Source organism: Hemibagrus wyckioides, linkage group LG19 (assembly GCF_019097595.1).
Source record: "Hemibagrus wyckioides isolate EC202008001 linkage group LG19, SWU_Hwy_1.0, whole genome shotgun sequence".
NCBI lineage: Eukaryota > Metazoa > Chordata > Actinopteri > Siluriformes > Bagridae > Hemibagrus > Hemibagrus wyckioides.
The window spans coordinates 7,035,001-7,059,000 of NC_080728.1; the positions used below are offsets into that span (position 1 = coordinate 7,035,001).

The window sequence follows — 24,000 nt, forward strand, 5'->3', positions numbered from 1 at the left end:
TCAAATGACATCTTGTCTCTCAGACTCTGCTGATGACTCGCCTCCGGCTGCGAGATTACTGCACTTCGGCTCATATGATTCAGCTTCAGATGATCCAGAACCCGGCGGTTTACTACAACCCTGTACCAATGCGGTGTTCCACCCACAGTGTACTACATAATCTTACATGAACATTCAGTTCAAAATCCTGCTTCTTGTTTACAAGCTAGATCTTCCTGTTAGATTTCAGATCTTCCTGTTCAACGTTGTTTCCATCATATCCTCTTGGTTTTCGTCACTGGGACTTTTTCTGTGCGTGTGCGCTGATGGCTTAGTGGATAGCCTATCTGTCTTGCACCTCTGGGGTTGGGTGTTCGATTCCCATGTATGTGTGTGTGTGTGGAGTTTACATGTTCTCCCTGTGCTTTAGGGGTTTCCTTTAATTTCATCCACCAGTCCAAAGACATGTGTTTTAGCATGAATGGCATCTCTAAATGTGTGAATAGGTGTGTGAGTGTGTGTCTTGTGATGGACTTCCCTGTGACCTGCTGATGCTGTGAGCAGCCATGCTGATTCGATGTCACTTGCTGAAACTGAAGGAACTTCAATCTGGAGTTCCTGTGTAGCTTTCCTGAGTTCTCAAGCATTAAGCTTTTTTTTTTTTTTTTTTAACTAGTGTATAAACTAGTGTATAACTAATATATTAACATGTCACTCTTGATTACTAATACTATTCTTCTAATTCTACCATTATAGTAATGTATTAATACAAATATATACAGACGGTCCAATACATAAACAAACATATTAATTAGTATTTATTATCTCTCTCTACTCACTACAAGGTGTATTGGTATATGAAGAGTTACTGTTACCACCCCAGAGGTGATTATTTTCCTAAAAACACAGCATTGTGAAGGTTGTAATTTATTTCATCTAATTTAATTCAATGTTGTTGTTATTCTTTTGGCTCCTCCCTCTTTGGGGTTGCCAAAGCGGATCATTTAGTCCACAGGTTTCGATTTGGCACAAGTTTTACACCGGATTTAATTCAAGGATATTTATTAAAGCACCAAACATCATTCGCTTGTAGTGGAAGGTTGGTGAAAAAATAAGCACAGTTATAAACATTATAGCAGTTCTCTCACTAGCCTGTCTTTCTTCTCTCTCTTGAAGTCAAACAGTTCCTCCAGACATTTGTTTGTGTGTGTGTGTGTGTGTGTGTGATTGTTCCAGCCAAAAATGCTTAATTTTGCATTTTTCTTCGCTAAAATTTGTGACCTTTTTCGTGCTTTGTTTTGTGGAAAGCTACTCGAATTGGTGAAATTGCAAGCACAGGATTCTTCTTTTAAACTCTTCCCAGTGACGACACACATGCGATTACTTTGTATGATAGCTGTGCTCATGTTTAATGTACATGAACTAAAGAAAGCTTTGGCTGAATGTGTGTTGTGACCGTAGAAAATCTGCACTCATTTTGAAAATGCTCTGAAAATTTCAGTTTGCTAGATTTTGCCGTATCAAAAAATCCTTAGATTCTGGATGGACTAGTCACAATATAAAAAAAAAAACACAACACAAACTTACCAACAAACTCACATCCTGAAGTCTTTCCTGTGTCAGAAAACGTAAATTTACTGTTGGTTCAAATCCATTTTATGGTGATTTAAACCAATCAGATTCGAGCTCTGGTAATAAAGAACAATATTATTTACCTTCTCCTATCAAAAAAGTCAAACTCATTCTCCTGAAAGGAAATTTAGGCTTAATGAACTAGCAGAGATTTGCATTGCGTATAACTCATATGATAATGAACGTTTGCTTAGTCTGCATTTATATAATATTCCACAAGCGCTGCATTTGCCATGTGCTATATTTAGATCACACCGCTGAACATGATGACATTCTCTATGCAATATGTTTAAAGACGTACATGGTTAAAGGTTGCACAATTAAGTTTAAAGTGATTACGCCTGCTAGATCACGGGAACATTGTGATTCATCAGAGAAGCCACAGAAACACTCATCTAGAGGCTCTGAGATGATCACAGCACACAGTCCGAGGCAAAGACAAAAACATTTCAGCTCTCTGCAGTATCAGTAGCACAGAGTCTGATATCAGCAGCAGGAACTATTCACACCTGACACAGCTGCTTTATGGATTACGTTTCTCCACCAGGAAGAAAGCACTACAGGAGCTGAGGGAATAAATAAAACCACTTTTTAAAGCCTGAGGTATGGAATAGTGACGGTGCGTGTAACGTGACACAGCTTTACAGTAAGAGTGGTGAGTCTGATATATCATTTACACACTAACAAATAAATAACGCTATACTTATTCAACAAATTTCTTCCGATACATAGACCTTGAGTACCTGTTTATACCGTTACCCCTCTGACAGTAAACTTTAACTCATGCACTTCACAGTTGAACTCTCTCCTCTCAAAACTCACTTAAGTATAATAAATAGAATAAAGTAGAAAGTCTAGTAAACACCAGCTCTAGCCAATGTAAAAGCAGTCAGATATCCTTATACAGTAGGTAAACTTTAACAGTTGTAAAAATGCATTTCTTTTCCAAATTCAATTCATTTGTGACATGTTTATGGATATCTGGTCCACCATCTTTTCCTGCAGGTATCAACCCAATAATGGTACCAGGTTTGAGATCAGTGCAATCTCTAATAAAAAATAATAACAGTCATAATGATATTAATAGTAATAATAATAATAATAAAGTAGATTAGGATAATTTATTAATCCCCAAGAGGAAATTTCCCACAACACATGAGAAACCGGGAGGATGACAATTACAAGACCACAATAAACTCACAAAATAATTATAAATATACATAACTCTCCTAGTTTTATAGACTGAAGTTTCTGTATAGATTAACTGAACAAAAATTCAGAAAAAATGTACATTACGATGCTAATAATAATAATAATAATAATAATCATCGTCATGCTGACTCATTTTCAATCATTTTAAGTGAACAGAAAACATCTCAATATTTAAAAATATACTGTTATATATACACTATTCCTAAGCAAAAATGCAATGCAGTACACACTCAAAAATCTCAGATTTACACAAAAAATTTAATTTGTTAGAATTACTCGGCTCACTTGTGAATAAGCGTCTCAAACCCAAAGTATAGCAATAGTGTAGCTATATTTGATTTATTTTATTGAGTTACATTTATAAATTTAATGAATGAAGACGAGAGCTGATTGGAGATGAATATGGGGGCGTGGCTTGTGCACTCAATTTGCATATATACGTTGAGAGAATTTTGAGCGTTATGGATGGCTTGTTTTTCGATATTTCTTTAAAGTCTACTTGCTCCAGCGTGAAAATTAGTTACATAGTCATGTTAAGTTTTGACAGTTCAGTGTTTCTGAAACCTGATTGAACGATTTAACTTCATTTAAGCTGCTAGTGTGTGTTACATTGCAATGACAATATGTGATTTCCAAACAGGAAGCAGAAATAACATTTAGATGATGTGTACATTTTATAGTTCATTTTATCTGCAGCTCTAACGCCAAGTGCATTGCTTCGGTATTGCTGTTTAGAGCTCAAGCAAATGATGACCCATGTTCCTTGGAGCTGCATCTGATTTTCTGTGATTCTTGAATACTTGAATATCTATACTCATCTTCAGAGGCGCAAAAGATTCAATTTCAAGTTGGCTTAAATGTCATTATGTCATTAACATGTCGGTTTATTTTTCTCCATTACCCACTGATAGTGGTGCCTTTGTGAATTTTTTTCCTATATAAAGTAAATGATGCAGCGGTGCTTTAGTCCTCAGTCTGACCACATGTCTCCTATCCTCACCGGTCACTCTGCTCAAACTGATAACATTTTAAAGCTCCGACATTTATGCTTCGATAAAATTGCACTCTTCCTCTTGTCCATTGCTACTTAGCTGATCCGAGTCTCTGCTGTAACTCGGCTCTGGGGCGTTGTGTATCTGCATCGCTTTCTGAATGTCTGAATGCAGTGTTAGCTCTCTGTACTACTTCTGAGCTGGAGTTCTCATTAATACAACACTGGACATATTGCTAGCAAATGGTGAGTGAGGTCACACTAAAAAAATACACTGTCCTCCTGTGGCATCAGAGTGACATCTCTAACAACTTCACACAGGAATAATGAGCATACTATAAGTAATAAATTAGTGCCAGGGTTGCTAAATACATCACAAATATTTCAGAATAAACATGTGTATCACTGGAACATTTCCTCTGAAGGAATAATAATAATAATAATAATAATAATTTTAAATTCAATTCAATTTATTAGCATAATGCTTTTAACAATGGACATCGTCTCAAAGCAGCTTTACAGAAGTACAGAAACATAGAAAAAAAATGATAAAGTATAAAGTTAAGTTACTCTTTAATCTCTATTTTATCCCTAATGATAAGCCTTAGGCGACGGCGGTAAGGAAAAACTCCCTGATATAATATGAGGAAGAAACCTTGAGAGGAACCAGACTCAGAAGGGAACCTCATCCTCATTTGGGTGACACTATAATGTAAATAATGTCCCTAAAATAATAATAATAATAATTTTTTTCTCACAAATATAATTAGATAAAGCATGTTTTTGGTGTCTAAGGTTTACTCAATTAATTTTTTTAACCAGAATTTCACACTCACTCCAGCTTCCTACATTTTCCTGTTTCGCTCCCACAGTCTTCTGCGGTCAGTAAATTTTCTGACACTCTTCAGTGTATGTCACTCTTTCTGGGTTTTCAGTACCTTAAAAAGCTGAGTTATTGCATTCACTCCATGTAAGAGGACACAAAGGGGTTGGCGTTTATAGCTGCAATAACATAAGTGAATAACAACCTTTAGAGGATGGCCTACAACCTGAAACGTAACCATAAACGCTGAAGTACGATGCGTCAGCCAGTAATCAAATTAAACTTGATAAATAGCTGTGGTATAAGAACAATAAAACACTTCGGGGACATGCTGTTAGACAAAAGAAATAATCAGATCACACCACTCTGTCATGGATGATGAGTTTCCTGTAACAGCACACCCTGAAGTGGTTTATTTCTTATATACAGAGATCAATAACAACACTACGAGTACTGCAATAACCAAAAGCACGATATAACAGGTATCTAATGATGCGTTGGCCTTGACATCATGAGGAGATGCTGCATCTGAATCTGTTATTTCCGGTTCTGACACGCGCACGTGACTTAAAGGTGATTAATGAGTCTTTCATGAGATTAAAATGGGTGTGTGCACGAGAGAGAGAGAGAGAGAGAGAGAGAGAGAGAGTGTATAAGGTGTAATGCAAGTGCATGGTTGCGGAAACACGGAAACACTCCCTGATCTACAGACGATCCGTTTCCATGGAGATCACCAGTGATCCGTGTTTGATCTCCTTTATTAATCTCATCTTGATTGGATTCCACCGAGTCGCCCCATCCCATGCCAGTCTGATCGCTGTGTGTCGGATATCGGAGCAGAACACCGCCCGACTCACAGCGACAGATCTCTCACCGCGTTTAAAACCCGGAGCACTACAACCAACATCCCCGAAACAATGTGTCCAAACACTCACCTCGAACACGACCTCTTCGTCTAAATCCTCAGTCATAGCTCTCCGCCATAAGTCTCCAACAACGAGCGCGCATGCTGGGATTGTAGTCGATACGAATTAACGGCCTGGCTTGACTTATGGACGAGCTGCGCAAAGGCAACTGACCTGTGTGCACTACAGTTCCCATGATGCTTCACTGACCATGCTGTGACGAGTACAATTTAAAAAAAACAGAAAGAAGGAAAACACACACCACACACACACACGCGCGCGCGCGCGCTGGCGGCTCACGCGCGCCCCTAGCGGCTGGAAGGAAAATGACATGCGTTCAAAATGTGTCGTGGTGAGAGTGGGGGCTGGACACTCAATGGAGACGAAGTGATTTTTTTTTTCCCCCTTTTTAGAAAAAATAAAAAGTTAGTTAAATTGTTACCGGGCACATGGCATTTTGTAGACAGTGTTTCTTTAGTGTTTCATTGTTTTTAACTTTTGTTATGGAGTTACAATGGGAGATCGCAGGGATAAGCAGCGACATTTGAAGGATTTCCCTTAAAAAGCAACTAACCCATTCATGGAGCCGAAGGAGTGAGGGATCATGAGTACAGGTCAGTTTCCTGAGAAAGTTCTCTACCAAGAAAACACACATTTAAACACGAGGATTTGTCTTTAGTTGTTTGTTTGTTTGTTTGTTTTTTCAGTAAGAGTGCTCTAACTCTTAAGGGAAGGATGTTTTGGAAATAACACAAGCTAGACTTATTCTTCTCTGACTTTCAGCAAACCAGCACAGGAATAAAGGACCAAACGTGTAGGAATGTAGTGGTTTGTGTAAGATTACCTTCCTTTAAACAGGAATTACTTTGGAAAAGTCTGTGTCTTTGTTTGAGGTTTTCTTTATGCACACTAACACCAGGCTGTGTTCATAGAAAACGCACTCTTTGTGCTGTTGTGCTGAGATTTCTGTGTTCTGTGCATTTACTTTATGAATGAAGTAAAGCAGCAGGAGTCAGAAGGAGTCTCATGATAATTTTCCATAGCCAACAAGTTTGGCCATCTCAGCACATCCGCCTGATGACTACACACACACACACACATACACATACATACTGAGACTCAGACTCAGGATTTAGCACACACACACAGACTTGGACAGAAGAACCCAGCGTATAGGTCCTCACAACATGAATGTTTTAACTTCCATAATTTTTTGTTCAGGAATTTGGTCCAAAGAGAAATCCTTTTATTCTATTTTTTTCTAAATCTAAAGTGACAGACCCGTGCGTCTAAGTTGCTCTTCCTTATATTTGTCTTGGATTGCTTCCCTTCCTCAATGGAGCACAAACAAGCAAAGCCAAGAAAACTCCGGAAATAAAGCCAGTTTATGGGTTTCGGTTACTGTCCCCACTAACCGGAGAGTGGACAGGGTCCAGGATATGGATCTAACGTTAGTGAAGATTTTCATGACCTGCGTCTTGTCTTCATCTTGAGTTTCCACTACACTAAATGCTCTCATGTGTACTAATCCTTAGAATAAATAATGTTACTCTGACAGTGCAGGTGAAAATATCACACAAAGTTTATTCATTCCTCTGAAAGTGTTTGCTTCTGGAGCTGTGAGGCTAAAGTAGCTAAAAGGCAGAGTCGAGTCTATTAGTATTGAAAAATTCTTCCAGTAACTTCATGCTCATGTCACGTGACGTTTAAGATTTTAAAAATAAATCATTAGTATGTGTTTACACCTTCAAGTAGTATTATGTAAAACATTGGTCCAGATTTTCCAAGATGGCTGCCTCCATAATGTTACAATGTTCAGGTATATGCTCAGATTTTCTTTATAGTTTAGTTTGTTTAAACCAAATATAGTTGGTGTGTGACACTACTCAAGGATAACAATTGATGCAGATATTTACAGATAAGGCTTCAGAGCTTCATGGCATGTCTCAGCTACTGTCTGTTATTAAATTGTTATTATTTTGTCTACTGGAAAAAAAATTAATATCTGATATAGTGACTGAAGGGTAGTATTAAATGATAGAGATAATAACAATTTACACCGATCATCCTGTTTAAAAGTTTCCACCCTCTTGGCTCTTAATGCATCGTGTCGTATTCTTGAGCATCAGTGAATGTTTGCAAAGATAGAGCTCAAAATCATAAAGAAGATGCTGGGAAAAACAAAGAACGTGAAGGACCTGGACGATTTGTCTTAAGAACAGTAGGAAGTGTGGAACTGCTCAGGACAAACGTGTGACTCGTGAACAAATCTCAGAAATCATTAAAACAATGAATGATCATCCAAGTAAGACAATGGAAATCAAGCATGAGTAAACATTTGAACTGGTTCATTAGTGTAAATTCAGGTACTGTTTTGTATTGTGGACTATATGTAAACATCTGTTGTATGAAATTCCTCTGATTTTAAAAAAAAAATTATTCACATTTTGCAAGGTATATGTAAACTTGTAACCCAAACTATAGTCAAAGAAAAAAAACTATAGGAAGTCATAATCCTCATAACTTGTAAAGCTTCTTAACATGTACTTTCAGAAAGCTTGGTTTGATGTGAGGCTGAAATTTAGACCTGATCTGAAATGTAAACAGTCTCCTAGGACGGCTATCATAGCTGATTTAAGAGATTTGCTGTATGTCTGGAATGTGGTTATTTCCTATCTTCTAACAAAACATTCAGATTCTCTATGGAATTTGTTTATTAACTGTTGAATCAGCGAGTTAGGACCGGGAAATCCCAACCCGACCACAGCTGAGGTTTTTTAATAAATAAATAAAAAAAAAAGTCATCACCTGTTGGACATTATCCTGGTCAGGGTCACGGTGGATCCGGAGCTCTGTGCACCAGGAAGGAATACACCCTGGAAGTGATGGCAGTCCATTGCAGGGCACTATACACATACACCATATTGACAAAAGCTTTGGGACACCTCTCCAAATCCATGGATTAAGGTGTTGTCTTTCAGGGGTTGGGCTCGGCCCCTTAGTTCCAGTGAAAGGAACTCTTAATGCTTTAGCATACCAAGTCTCTGGTCTAATTCATCCCAAAGGTGTGCTATCAGGTTGAGGCCAAGTTCCTCCACACCAGACTCGCTCATCCATGTCTTCATGGACCTTGCTTTGTGTACTGGTGTGCAGTCATGTTGGAACGGGAAGGGGTCATCCCCAAACTGTTCCCACGACGTTGGGAGCATGAAATTGTCCAAAAAGTCTTGATATGCTGAAGCATTAAGAGTTCCTTTCACTGTAATTAAGGGGCCGAGTCCAACCCCTGAAAAACAACACCAGAATTCAATGATTTGTCCCAAAACTTTTGGCAATATAGTATATATTCACACACTCATTCACATACAGGGGCAATTTAGAGTGATCAGTTCACCTACTGGAATGTGGAGGTGAGAAGAAACCCGAGAATCAAGGAAGAGACATGGTTTGAATTGGACACGGTGGCAACATATGAAACTGTACTTGGAGAGAAACCCGAGCTCGTGATCGAACTCTGGATGCTGGGGAGCAGTGAGGCAGCAGTGCTTCTCACTTACACCACAGTGCCGGCTCTCAGGTTCAGTAAGATCACTTTTAGCATTTTATGCTCAAATGTCCTTTGTTCAAGCCTTCAAGCCTTGTCTTTATGCGTTTTGTATTCACAGATCAGAAATACATCATTTCATTGACTTTATTAACTTTACTGCAATAAGAGTAGAAATTCCGAAACACATAAACTGCAGAAACATTCTGTTTTACTAAAATTACACTTCAGCTGAGCATCGTGTTCTTCACACTACTGTACTTCCTTCCTGGACTCCAGATGCGCTTTATCCAGCTCTTTTTTAGCATCACCGCAGATCACTGAGATTAAGGTGCAAGGTAAAAAAACGACAGCAAATTCCTTAACAGAAGATTACGAATATCTCCGAAACAGGCAGATCTTATGATATCACCACTGTACCTTTTTTTAAACATGCACTATCACAGCTGCTCATCATGTCTCATGTACAGTTTTAAACTGGTCACATTTTTGTAGTTCATCTATATAGGAATGTCTTATGTATTTGTTTCCATTTCTTCCTGTTTGTGGTATTTTTGTGTGTTTATTGTCCACTTTAAGTCTTTTGCTGCGTTTGTGTCTTTGTGTTGCACTAAATGTCCCCTTAGGGATTAATAAAGTACGCTACTCTACTCTACTTACACACGCTCTTTCTACATATCTCATGCCTATACTCAACACAGTGTTTTATTATATACATTTAGTAGAAGCAGTGCTTGATTATACACGTGCACTGACCTGATCCTGAGTATTCGGTTCTGTCTTGAACTGGAAATGCTAGAATGGTATTGAATGAGGTTACATATTTTCACATCTGATCTTATGTTCTTGTTGTGCATGGCTGGAAAGCATGTGAGCAACTTTGATTAAAAAACGGATAGTCTATAAACATACGTAGTCTGCTTGCCCTGAGTGCACAAGCTAGAGATTTGCCTGTCCATATGATTGACACCTTTCTATTCGAGACTAGCATTCGGCCATGCTACTCCAGCAGAACTAAACACGACAGTACAAGCAAGGGGAAACAGGATTTTTCATAGACAAACCGTGCAATTATCACATTGAAAACAAAGTTATCTCATGCCATGTTCCTGAAATATACTAACTCTGTCCCATGTGTGTGTGTGTACAGGTATGAAGAAGCCACCAGTAGCCCCCAAACCCAAGCTGTTGACATCTCAGAAGCCAGCCCCTCCTCCAATTGCACCTAAACCTGAGAGCCTTCTTCCCTCTCCATCTCTGTCCGCACCAAAACGTGGGAAACCTGCTCTAGCCCCTAAACCATGCCTTGACAAGATCAGCCCCAAAGCTGTCCAGTCATCTCTCTCTATCAGCACTGGCAAATCTGAGGGCGCCCCCACGTCCAAAAATGGGGGCCTTTCGCATTATATCATTCCGCCCAAGAGTCACCATTTGGGCAAAACGAGGGGATCCGAAGAGACGAGCGAAACAACAGAATATGATGTAAGAAAAAAGCAAGGTAGTCCAATAGAGGAGCTCAGCTGCAACAGTGCAAAGGATCAGGTGACTTTACCCAGACAAGATGTGCAAAACCACGTCCCCACACACTCCCCAGACACTCTTCCAGATGCAAAGGAAGATACGCACACAGCTGTGCTGGACAAGGATCACATACACACACAACCAGAGTTACACACTCCAACAGAAGAAACCTTCCAGAATCAAGAGCAGCTTGCTGAGCAGTCTTCTCACACGCAGTGTTTAACCACTGATGACACACATAACAATGTTTCTGTGCCTTCACCCCCTAGTAAGCCACTTCCTGTGCCTCAGCCTCGGCGTCCACGAAGAAACGTGCTTCTCCGCCAGAAGGTGGTGGTGGAGTATCCAGCCAAAACTGAGACACACCCCTCTGGGGACCTTCAAACACAGGTGACACCTTCAGGAGACCAGCAGGCTTCACCAGAAGTTCCAGAAGACACTTTATCGTCCAGCAATTCTCACGCAAACATTTCTCCAGACTCAAACACAGGCTCTGCCCACATCACAGATTCCACAGATTCAATCTGTTACACGCACAACTGTGGAAGTGCAACCCAGCCAGAGACTGTTTGCTGTTCTGAACCAGCCACTAGTGAAACCTTTATTTCCACAGAGGAGGAGCCACAGCCACCAGCTCCACCCCCTCGACAAAAGTCCCTCCTTCAAAATGGCAGTAACGATTATAAAATGTCGTCTTCTCTGGATAACCTGCTTCTTACAGAGCATGCAGACTCGGAGAGATTTGACGAGAAGCTAGAAAAAGAAGATGAGGAGGATGATGAAGAAGATGGCGCATATGGGGATTTTGCTCGTTGTCCATTCACTAGGAGTTTACCCAAACAAATTAGACTCAACCGTAGCCCTCAGGTGGCGACTATAACCAAGGCATCTTCAGCAGAAGAGAGCTCGCCAAAGATCGCTCCCAAGAAGCCTCAGAGGCATAGTTTACCTGCATCTGCACTGTTGAGAAAACAAATCACGCCACCTCACACAGCTATTCCAGCCCCTTCCCCTGTCTTTGGAGCCCTTCCCGCCCCTCCCACTGAAAAACCCTCATCATGGCGTGTCACTTTCTCAGGAATCCCTCTGTTTGGTAAGCAACTATCTCAAAGTGCTAGCCAATCACAGACAAGTGATGGAAAGAGGCCGGGATCAGTGCTGGTCAAGCAGAGGGCGAGGTCATTCTCGTCGGCTGATCTCCTGCGCGTGGAATCAGGAGGCGGTGTGCAGAAACACCGGAGCCTGAAGAAACTTCTCGAAGTGCGTGTCAAGCTGTTTCCAAAGCTGTTACGTGGTGGAACGTCTCTGGACTGCACTAGCACGGATACGGAGTGTGTCGCACATACCGAGGTCACACCCACCAGTGAGGAGGTCACTCTGCATGATGAAGAAGGGGATTGTGGGGTCGAATATGAGAATGTTCCCCTCTATGAGGAGATTCCTGAGTACATGAACCTGCCCTGGGTCTATTCCAATCCGAATACGGATAGTGGAGTGTATGAAGTGCAGGAACCGTATGAAATGAGCAGGTAAGAGGCTTTTTTGTTTTTTTGGTGACCTTTCAAACCACAAACAAAACCCTTATTTATGCATACAGTATATATGTTGTCATAGCACCTGCAATCTCCATACTTACTGTACTTTCCAAGTAAAAAAAAATCACATTACACCATGAAAGTCACTACAGTTCTAGTATTCTGGCAGCCACAAATATTTTGGGTCTGTGAGAAATTTCAGATTTTTTTTTAATAGAGGGTGGTTTGGGCTTTTATTTAATATTTCGAAGCTGTATGATGTGGAGCCCCAATTCTTCATCTAACCTCGGGAAGATAAACAAACCAATGACGTCAATATGTCTGTATCCATCTGACGGAAGAGTCAACTCCCAGAATCAAAGAGTGGCATGATTCAATTTCCATTCAGATTCCGTTTTATTTGTATAGCACTTAGACAAAGGAGGCAGGAACAACTGAAGTATAAACTGCCTGACACAGCATTATGCAGGAACCAGGCTATTCCTGCTGTTTTAGCAACACTGTTTGACATTGTTATCAAGCATTTGATCCCTAATTGGACTAAGTAGTAATTGGAAGTTCCTTTAGCTGAAGGACTCGTTATTCTAGGTACTCATAATTAACTTGCACCTTTTGACCAAAGCAGCAGGTCATAATAGACCAAAGGTTTACTCGGGTATCCAGGAACCAGGACCCTCAATTTTGTGAGGCAGTGCTTCTTTTTGTTTTCTGAAGACGAACAAATGAAATGAGTTGCAATATGATGCATCATGTATATGATTATTATAGAAGCTCTGTGCTAGCATGCATGAAACATCTCATTGATATAACAGAAAAGTTTACGTTATTATGAGAAATGTCACATTGTTACAGAAAGAAATGTTATTTTGACAAATATCGCACTGCTAGGAGGAAACGGTAAGATATTACTAGCGCTGGATGTAAAGTTAGGCCCGGGATTCCTGTATAGTCTGTGTCAAATATTACTTCTGTGTCTCAGTCAAACTGCATTATAATCCAAATTTTGTAATAGATGCTGGAGTGCATTAACACTGAAGTTTTGATCCAGTTTAAGCCAAGAATGAAGTAAAATTTCACTGATTCTGTCAGCTGTCCCATTTGCCAGAAACTGGGAACGGGGAACCGGGCTATATTGTAAAAAAAAAAAAAAAAAAAAAGTCAGTTAAGTTGTTTTTATAACATATTTATCTTGTATGGAATATTTCCTGTAAAAACATGACATTTCCTCCAATTAATGCAGTATTTATTGAAATAATGTAATCTTCCTGGATTAACGTGAGGTTTTCCTATAATAACATGATCATTTTTACATAATAATGTGACATTTTTGTGTGATAACATAATGGCAACACAATGAGTAATATATCAGATTGGTACTTTAAGGAGATGGTTAAGGATGCCATAATCAGCTTTTATAGATGGATCACTGTATTAGTATTTCACATTGCAGGGATGAGTTAGTCCTGCTCTGAGTGGGTGTGTAAAACCTTACCTCGCTTCTCCTCTGAGGGAGGAGTAGGGTAACTCCCAATCTTGCAAAACTATGTTTAGATGAATTCTTTAACCTTTTATGAATACAGGATCTAAAAACAAAGTGTGAAGTACATGTATTTGTACTATATACATATATATTTAAAATATGATATAAAAGATCCTAATATTTCATTTTCTAAACGAATTCTAACTTCTAAGCTGCTTGCTTAACCTAACATTGTGCAAGCATGCAGCTTTACCCTCAGTAACCTGCCGTGCTCAAACCACTACAAAAGTGAAACAACCGTCAATTTGTTGAATAGTGAAGGCCCGAGAGCTGAAACAGCGACTTTAATGGTCCACTCTTGGAGATCAGGCTGACTCGCTTTCCTGTGGGTTATTTTCAGTGGCCAGAGCAGGAAATATCTGGAGAGGAGAGAGGGCAGAGCCTCTGGAAAATAATCTCTCTCTCTCACTCTCGCTCTCTCTCAGTCTCTTGCTCTCTCTCTCTCTCTCTCTCTCTCTCTCTCTCTCTCTCTCACTCACACACACACACACACACACACACACACTCTCGCAGTGTCTTTCATCAACATCTTTTTCTGCCATGTTTTCTCTCGCTTCCCTTATCAATATAATGGTCACATCAGTCAATAAAATACAATAGGCATTTCATAACACCTTAAGATTTCATTGTTACCGTACCCTATCATTATAAACAATTATCTTGTTTTTTTTTCTGTGTTTGTTTGATTCATGACATAAATATGTCATATGTCACAACACACAATTTGTTTTAAAGGCCATAAAGTCTTTTTTATTTAATTCTATACTGAATATTCATGTAATTGATCAGCTTCTCAGTGTTGCATTATAGCATGGCTTTTATTTATTTGCATACTGAATCATGATTGGCTGTTAGATGTTATGACACAACAAACTCCTCTTTTCTTTTGGTTTGTCTTGTGTTCACTGCTAACTCAGATTTTCCACTGAGATCTGTTTTTGAAAGCTTTCTGTCAAGAAAAAGAAAACACTGCTGTGAACATCAGCCCATCCCTTGAAAATGGATTATTTTCTCTAAGTGTTGTTGAAATGAATGGATTTTATCTTTTCTTGGTTTCGCTTCTCACAACAGAAAATGAGCAGTGTGTGTTTGCAGTCTGAGAGACTCTTCAAGTTATTATTCAAGTGGTTGGACTTTAGTTAATGCAAGTCAGGCATCGTCGTTTAATTTCATTTGTGTGCGTACTTGTGTCTGTTTCTGTGTGTGTGTGTGTGTGTTTTACACTCACAAGCTTATTCTGAAGGAAATGTTCGATACATATTGACAGGGATTTTGGTTGCATTTAGCATCTTGTATGGCAGTTAAATATACTACATTTTATTTGAACTGTGTGTGTGTGTGGTGTGTATGTGTGTGTGGGGTGTGTGTGTTGTCTCTTTGGCATCCCTTTACAGGCTGAGTTTATATAAGCTGCCCGAGGCAGTAAACAAGAGGAGCTCTGTCCGCCTGCAGCGGGAGACAGAATGAGAGAAAGAGAGCGAGAGTGAGGGAAAGAAAAGGGGAGAGGGAGAGAAGGGGTAGAGAGGTGTAAAAGGAGAATGGAAGAGACTTGAGTTTGTGTGAGTGTGAGAAATGAGTTCCTCACCCTCTAAAAAAAAAAAACCCGACTGCTTATTCTAATCCGATAACACCCACAGCAGCGTTTCTCACAAAAAAGTTCACAACATAGCCGTGTGAGCTCGAAATGGGAATATGTTCTCAAATAAAGCGTCAACACTGATGAGTTTTCACACACAGTTCGCATGCAGGTTTCTGAAACAGCACTATACTGAACTAGACTTCCAAATCGGTGGCTAGCACTTATGGAGCCACAACATTTTATGACACTATTATATATTAATATTAATCTTCATAAAGTCCTCTTTCCACCTCTAAATACTGTTTATACTGCCAGAACCATCCATTTAAAAATGCCTTTATTAGACAACAGTTTCAGTTTGTTTTGCTTGCAGTGCTAGATGTTGTGAATTCATGGGGTAGAGCGCATGCTGCCCCGTTTCACTTCCACAGAGTCAAAAAAGAAAACCAAGAAGCAGTCACAGGATATTAATGACAGGGTTGCCAGATTGAGCCAATGAGATCGTATTTTATAGCAAATATTCTAAATGAAATCTAATCTAACCTTTCAAGAAAAAACAGAGAGCATGTATGTGATGTATAGAATTAGTATTTGTTTTTGTAGTACAGTATTTGTGCAAAGATTAGGAGAGGATAAGAGGGAGATATGTGTAAAGTGGGTGACGAGTGGACGACAGTGTCTCCCTTTTCCCATTCTTAATTTTCTTTGAGCTGGTTTCAGGTCTTCTGTGTGGTTTTTGAGATTATGTGAACCCTGGTTAATATTATTACCTCAATATTACACAGTTGAACACATCTTTAAGTTACTAGACTGGGGGACTGGAAGATTACTCTAAACATTCAGTAGCCTGTAGCGTAAGTCCAGTGAGAGAGCCTTTCAATTTTTGACATCCAATGGCTAAATATATGCACTTTGTTTGAAAATGGATAGTATTTTTTTTGGGTCTGGTTTGGAAATGCCACTTGTTTTTGCCACATTTGGAAACCCGGCATCAGGCATTCACTGAAGCAATAGATTCCTTTCAAAATGACATCACACTAGGGGCTCTCGAGTGGTGCAACGGGAAAGCTAATGACAGGAGATTGCATGTTTGAATGACCAAAGGGACGACTTGGGCGCAACAGCCGCATACTTTCTCTCCCGTCAATCACAGTGACATCGCCCAATCGTGGCATTGCTCCGAGTGTGTTACACTGCCCTAAGATGCAGCATGAGCAGCTGTTTGATATGATGTCTTGTAGGAAGCATGTTTTAACCTTTATGTTAATTGGCTGGTGAGTAGGAATTGGCAGGACAAATCCAAAGAAAAGAAACAAAAAACAAACCAAGATTGCCCATCACCACTGGATTTATGCTGTGAGTCTGATGCACTAGTACAGTAATTTAAAATAAACTACCAGTTGAACATGAACAGACTCTGACTAAAATATAATGTTTATTATGATTTCATTGCAGTGCATGCCTACGATAAATGGTGTGAATTTCTGTGTTTTGCTAACAGGCCTCATTTGAGCGGTGACCTGTCAGAGGAAGAAGAGGGGCTGAGCTCCAACGAGGAGGATGACAACAGCTCCACCTCCAGCAAAGATGAAATGGACCATTCGAGAGACAAAGAGGTGAGACCGCCAGTGGTGCAGAGTGAAGCGGGGATTATTATAGCAATTTATTCTGATTATTCAGAATAAGTAAATTCAAAACGGTTCCTAAGGGATGGTTATGTACCATACATACGTTTTAAGCTCACGCTACACCCACATCCTCTAAAGATATAAAAGACACAACAAGCCTTTGTACTCCAAAATGTACACCACCTTCCTTCTGAGCACATAGTAAACTGAGACCTTCAATCCAGTGTGTCTGAATTTCAGACTAAATCTATCATTTTCTCTGATTCCGGTTTTCCCCGCTCACACACCTGGATAATTACTGTTTCTGAAATCTCTACAGCTGTGTGCCAGCGCTACACACTACAGAAATGACAGAAATAAGGCATAGTTTTATGAAAAACTCATCTCTCTGTGTATTCCTACTACTAGCTGTACTCCCTGTCTCTATCTTGGAGGAATTCCAGAGAATTTAATGACCAATCAGACCCAAAAATGTCACTCTTGTGACCAAAAAAATGGCCGATTCAAACCCAAAGCCATTGAGCTCAGAGTGATTAAAATAGCCTCATGGTGGAGATTCCTGCTTATTACAGATGGGTGATGCCACTAATTTTCTTTCTTTTTAAATCTAAACCAAAGTAATACTATAGCTAGTACTCCACTGTTGAAGTTATTGTGTGGGATTAAAAAAAAAGGAAATTATGAAATCTGCTAAATGTGGATGAAAAATATCTTAGTCTTTGCTTTTTTTAATGGTTTTTAGCACAATAATGTGATCCTCCTTAAATAGTGTGTATCTTGTGTAATAAAATAAGAATGTGTATATATAATATATATGTCATTAAACTTTGTAGACTTGACATGGAATCACAGAGTTTTGCTTCTAGAGCTTTAAAATCTTTTAAAGCTTAATAAAAGAAACCTTTTGGCAGCAATATTTTTTTTACAGGATTCTCAGATGGAAAGATGCTGATTAATACCAACCACTTATCGATTATCAAAGCGCCGAATCCCGAACACGGAAAAACAGGACAAGCTGTAAATTCCCGTTTTGTTCAAAATGGTGTGAAAAACTCTCACATGCTGCTACTTGTTTGTATTTTAATTTTAGCATGTCTACCCATATGAGCAAACCTTCTATTGTTAGTAGGTTTCTTTGTTAACTACTCTTTTGGTTAAAATACACACACACACACACACAGAGGGAGAAACAGGAGGTCTGCTCAGTCAAACTGTACTTCTGTTGTGACAGACCCTAGATCCAAATAAAGACTCGTAGCCTTAAACAAACCCTCCCCAAAACTACCCCCCCCAAACACACACACACATACACATGTCTGGGAGTCAGGGAGTCTGCTGCACTGATATGTGTGTTTTCACTTACTGGAGATGGTTGGATGCAATGAGAGTGTAAGTGTTAAAGTATTGTGTTGTTATAGTTGTGTATAACTGATCTGATATTTTTTTTATTTGTGTGTGTGTGTGTGATTAGGAGGTCGAGAAAGCAAAAAGGAATAAAGTGGTTCACATTGCCATGGAGATCATGAGCTCAGAGAAAGTGTGAGTATTTGTGTACGTGTGTGCGTGTGTGTGTGTGTGTGTATGCGTGCATGTGTAAAGTAATAAGTAGCTGATGGCTTCAAATTCACTCCAAATGTAGTCCATCAGCCAAGTGTCTGTGTCTGATACTGGTTTGAACTGGAGCCACAATTCTGATACAGCTGAGTATTAATAATGGAAGTCTATCACAAATATTAAAAATTATATCCATAAATATTTCTTTGACTAAAGCCTTAGTTAAAAGGGCAGTGTGGTTCAGGCACAAAGTGACTTGCCCCAAATGGACATGTTTTGTATGTATTTAGTTTGTATCTTCAGGTAACTCACACTGGTAGTTTAGTCTGAAACAGAGCAACATTCACATGATATACTGGTAATGTGAAAGCTGTGGAGTGGATCTGTGGGGATGTGATAACTTAGTGAAGGCACTGAAATACTATTCGGAAGGTTGTGGGTTCAAATCCCAGGTCCACCAAGCTGCCACTGCCTGAGTAGAAAGTGAACATTGTGGGACATAGAAAAGGTGAGGTGTGCATAATAGCACCATCAGTGTTATGAAATGTTAAATTTTGTTATGTTATGTTAGTGTTTTGTGAGTGCTATATTTGGTTAGTGTTGTGTTTGGGTAGTGTTGTGTTTGGTTAGTGTTATGTTTGGTTAGTGTTGTGTTTGGGTCAGTGTTGTGTTTGGTTAGTGTTGTGTTTGGTTAGTGTTATATTTAGTTAGTGTTGTGTTTGGTTAGTGTTGTGTTTGGTTAGTGTTATATTTAGTTAGTGTTGTGTTTGGTTAGTGTTGTGTTTGGTTAGTGTTATATTTAGTTAGTGTTGTGTTTGGTTAGTGTTGTGTTTGGTTAGTGTTGTGTTTGGTTAGTGTTATATTTAGTTAGTGTTATATTTAGTTAGTGTTGTGTTTGGTTAGTGTTATATTTAGTTAGTGTTATATTTAGTTAGTGTTGTGTTTGGGTCAGTGTTGTGTTTGGGTCAGTGTTGTGTTTGGGTCAGTGTTGTGTTTAGTTAGTGTTGTGTTTAGTTAGTGTTATATTTAGTTAGTGTTGTGTTTGGGTAATGTTATATTTAGTTAGTGTTGTGTTTAGTTAGTGTTGTGTTTAGTTAGTGTTGTGTTTAGTTAGTGTTGTGTTTGGTTAGTGTTGTGTTATGAGTTTTTTTGTGTTGTGTTTTTATAGTGTTTTGTTCTTCTAGTGTTGTGTTTGGGTCAGTGTTGTGTTTGGTCAGTGTTGTGTTTGGGTAGTGTTGTGTTTGGGTAGTGTTGTGTTTGCTTAGTGTTGTGTTTGGTCAGTGTTGTGTTTGGGTCAGTGTTGTGTTTGGTCAGTGTTGTGTTTGGGTCAGTGTTGTGTTTGGTCAGTGTTGTGTTTGGTCAGTGTTGTGTTTGGGTCAGTGTTGTGTTTGGTCAGTGTTGTGTTATGAGTTTTTTTGTGTTGTGTTTTTATAGTGTTTTGTTCTTCTAGTGTTGTGTTTGGGTCAGTGTTGTGTTTGCTTAGTGTTGTGTTTGGGTCAGTGTTGTGTTTGGGTCAGTGTTGTGTTTGGGTCAGTGTTGTGTTGTGTTTTTATAGTGTTTTGTTCTTCTAGTGTTGTGTTTGGTCAGTGTTGTGTTTGGGTCAGTGTTGTGTTTGGGTCAGTGTTGTGTTTGGGTCAGTGTTGTGTTTGGGTCAGTGTTGTGTTTGGTCAGTGTTGTGTTATGAGTTTTTTTGTGTTGTGTTTTTATAGTGTTTTGTTCTTCTAGTGTTGTGTTTGGGTCAGTGTTGTGTTTGGTCAGTGTTGTGTTTGGGTCAGTGTTGTGTTTGGTCAGTGTTGTGTTATGAGTTTTTTTGTGTTGTGTTTTTATAGTGTTTTGTTCTTCTAGTGTTGTGTTTGGGTCAGTGTTGTGTTTGGGTCAGTGTTGTGTTTGGGTCAGTGTTGTGTTTGGTCAGTGTTGTGTTATGGGTTTTTTTGTGTTGTGTTTTTATAGTGTTTTGTTCTTCTAGTGTTGTGTTTGGGTCAGTGTTGTGTTTGGTCAGTGTTGTGTTATGGGTTTTTTTGTGTTGTGTTTTTATAGTGTTTTGTTCTTCTAGTGTTGTGTTTGGGTCAGTGTTGTGTTTGGGTCAGTGTTGTGTTTGGGTCAGTGTTGTGTTTGGTCAGTGTTGTGTTTGGGTCAGTGTTGTGTTTGGGTAGTGTTGTGTTTGGGTCAGTGTTGTGTTTGGGTCAGTGTTGTGTTTGCTTAGTGTTGTGTTTGGGTCAGTGTTGTGTTTGGGTCAGTGTTGTGTTATGAGTTTTTTTTGTGTTATGTTTTTATAGTGTTTTGTTCTTCTAGTGTTGTGTTTGGGTCAGTGTTGTGTTTGGGTCAGTGTTGTGTTTGGTCAGTGTTGTGTTTGGGTAGTGTTGTGTTTGGGTCAGTGTTGTGTTTGCTTAGTGTTGTGTTTGGGTCAGTGTTGTGTTTGGTCAGTGTTGTGTTATGAGTTTTTTTGTGTTGTGTTTTTATAGTGTTTTGTTCTTCTAGTGTTGTGTTTGGGTCAGTGTTGTGTTTGGGTCAGTGTTGTGTTTGGGTCAGTGTTGTGTTTGGGTAGTGTTGTGTTTGGGTCAGTATTGTGTTTGGGTAGTGTTGTGTTTGGGTCAGTGTTGTGTTTGCTTAGTGTTGTGTTTGCTTAGAGTTGTGTTTGGTCAGTGTTGTGTTTGCTTAGTGTTGTGTTTGGGTCAGTGTTGTGTTTGGTCAGTGTTGTGTTTGGTCAGTGTTGTGTTTGGTCAATGTTGTGTTTGCTTAGTGTTGTGTTATGAGTTTTTTTGTGTTGTGTTTTTATAGTGTTTTGTTCTTCTAGTGTTGTGTTTGGGTCAGTGTTGTGTTTGGTCAGTGTTGTGTTTGGGTCAGTGTTGTGTTTGGGTCAGTGTTGTGTTTGGGTCAGTGTTGTGTTTGGTCAGTGTTGTGTTATGAGTTTTTTTGTGTTGTGTTTTTATAGTGTTTTGTTCTTCTAGTGTTGTGTTTGGGTCAGTGTTGTGTTTGGTCAGTGTTGTGTTTGGGTCAGTGTTGTGTTTGGTCAGTGTTGTGTTTGGGTCAGTGTTGTGTTTGGTCAGTGTTGTGTTATGAGTTTTTTTGTGTTGTGTTTTTATAGTGTTTTGTTCTTCTAGTGTTGTGTTTGGGCCAGTGTTGTGTTTGGGTCAGTGTTGTGTTTGGGTCAGTGTTGTGTTTGCTTAGTGTTGTGTTTGGGTCAGTGTTGTGTTTGGGTCAGTGTTGTGTTTGGGTCAGTGTTGTGTTTGGTCAGTGTTGTGTTTGGTCAGTGTTGTGTTTGGGTCAGTGTTGTGTTTGGGTCAGTGTTGTGTTTGGTCAGTGTTGTGTTTGGGTCAGTGTTGTGTTTGGTCAGTGTTGTGTTTGGTCAGTGTTGTGTTCTTCTAGTGTTGTGTTTGGGTCAGTGTTGTGTTTGGGTCAGTGTTGTGTTTGGGTCAGTGTTGTGTTTGGTCAGTGTTGTGTTTGGGTCAGTGTTGTGTTTGGGTCAGTGTTGTGTTTGCTTAGTGTTGTGTTTGCTTAGAGTTGTATTTGGTCAGTGTTGTGTTTGGGTCAGTGTTGTGTTTGGTCAGTGTTGTGTTTGGTCAGTGTTGTGTTTGGTCAGTGTTGTGTTTGGGTCAGTGTTGTGTTATGAGTTTTTTTTGTGTTGTGTTTTTATAGTGTTTTGTTCTTCTAGTGTTGTGTTTGTGTTAGTGCTGTTAGTATTATGTTAGAGATTTGGGGTTTTTTTTCAGTATTATTAGTGTTATGTCATGTCATGAAGGGGAAGTCAATTGTCTTTTGCCCAATTTGATATCACGCTGCCCAAGATAAGAGTTGTTTAAATTCGCACCACACACACACACACACACACACACACACACACACACACACACACACACACACACACACACACACACACATAGCCTGGCACAGAACTGTAGCAAAAAGCAGGAAGTGATGTACATCATACTATTTTTACTTTTGACTCTCTGTATAAACATTTTTACAAAATTGTATCTAGCTTAACGTTAGACGCGTGAATATTTGCACATGTATTTATAGATTTTGAGTGAAAGTTGCTTCTAAAACATTTTAGCTACATTAAATTCAGAGCTCCTGTACAAACCTCAAGCAAGCTTCAGTAAACTGGTAAACTGACTCCATCCTACTCTTTGAGCTTGTACTTTGTATACTTTGTTTGCAAATCTAGATTTAGGGATACAAATTGTGCCTTACTGCTGTGTGACGTTTTGTCCGTTCTTTATTCCTGTTAATATTCTGCTCCATATGTTTATCTATAGATAATGGTTATGAAAACATGTCTGTTACAGATTTGTGGATGTTCTGAAGTTGCTGCACATTGTAAGTAAATACAAATCACCTAATAATGTGAAACAATCTAAAAGAAAAAAGGTTTGTCATCTGGAGGACAGAAAAGAAAAACCCCAGATGGGACAAATGTTTAATACATATGTGACAAACCCTGCTTGTGATTTATGACCTTTTTTTCCTGCCGGATCACAGGAAGCACTGAAGCTCAGTATAAACAGCGATACACACTGATACACACCTGTGGGTTTACTACAGCCTGTGGTTGTAATGAGTGTGTGGAGGAGTGCACCAGGTTTAAACATGATCAGGGACAAAGGGATGAGATGCAATGAATTAAAGGACAAAAGAGAAGAAAAAAAAACAGAATGAAAGAGAGCGTGTAGCGTAGCAAGAAAACAGCAACAAAAATAGAGAGGGGAGGAACAGAAGGCAAGACGTGGCGAGACAAAGGAGGGAGAGACGGAGAGATTTTTAGGAAAGAGGTCACACCCACCCCCTCTGGTGCCCACGCATTGGCCATGATCCCTAACAGCTGCCTTTAAGGAGGTCATGTGTGTGTGAGAGAGGGAGTAAGCAAGAGATTATCTTCATACCAAAACTCCCCTGGTCCTTTCCTGTGCAAACTGATCCAGTCAGGCTAGGAGCCTATTTTTTTTTCCACTGCACAAAGTACTGAAACTTTTGGCACCAGAAAAACTCAACAGTGAAAAAAAATGGCTATCTATACAGTACAAATCAGTCTACTTTATGTGTTTGTGAGACTAGACTAGAGCAGGAGGCGGGGCTTGCAGCACTGTCCGCTTCTGATTGGTTGCTCATATTGTGTCGCACATCATGGCCTGGTTTTAATATGCGATATTTCTAAACAAAGGCCGATTCCGAAGACTAGTCAAATGATCCAGGCAAGGGTCAAACACCAGAATAGCTACCATGATAGATTGGCAAGACTTTGCATTGTGTGGCAGATTTGGAGCGGCAGGAAGTCGCCCTCCTCTGGCATGGAGATAGTCCTTACATGGTACCCCTTTGGTGCAGAACCAAAAGTCTGGGGGGTGGAGTCGGACCTCTTTCAACTCGTCTCACCTGGGCGGATTCAGACCAGAGGTTCAGGGGGTTGAGACAACTCGGTGTGTTTGTTTTTTTGTGTCTCAAGGTCAGGGGTGAGGGATTAGAGGTTAGCTTTATAGGATTAAAGGCTATTATATGCTGTGGACTATTGGTTCTGCTGCAAGATATTTAGTGCACAAAATCAGTACATTTGTTTTGT

General features: G+C 39.5%; 2 protein-coding genes across 4 annotated transcripts in view; one reads left to right on the plus strand and one right to left on the minus strand.

Moving 5' to 3' along the window:
- The window catches only part of vezt (vezatin, adherens junctions transmembrane protein), a 27,749-nt gene extending 22,014 nt beyond the window's left edge, over positions 1-5,735 (minus strand). The window contains exon 1 of one of the 2 annotated variants that reach the window (XM_058416674.1): positions 5,573-5,735. In XM_058416674.1, the coding sequence (XP_058272657.1) occupies positions 5,573-5,608 (36 nt within the window). In that variant the 5' untranslated portion in view covers positions 5,609-5,735. The remainder of the gene's footprint in view (positions 1-5,572) is intronic. The other variant, XM_058416675.1, reaches the window with a different exon arrangement.
- fgd6 (FYVE, RhoGEF and PH domain containing 6) overlaps positions 2,039-24,000 on the plus strand; it is a 36,659-nt gene continuing 14,697 nt past the window's right edge. The window contains exons 1-5 of one of the 2 annotated variants that reach the window (XM_058416671.1): positions 2,039-2,266; positions 10,237-12,136; positions 16,763-16,877; positions 18,361-18,428; positions 22,733-22,763. In XM_058416671.1, coding sequence (XP_058272654.1) covers positions 10,239-12,136; positions 16,763-16,877; positions 18,361-18,428; positions 22,733-22,763 — 2,112 coding nt within the window. In that variant the 5' untranslated portion in view covers positions 2,039-2,266; positions 10,237-10,238. Of the gene's footprint in view, positions 2,267-5,867; positions 6,157-10,236; positions 12,137-16,762; positions 16,878-18,360; positions 18,429-22,732; positions 22,764-24,000 lie in introns of those variants that run through there. The other variant, XM_058416670.1, reaches the window with a different exon arrangement.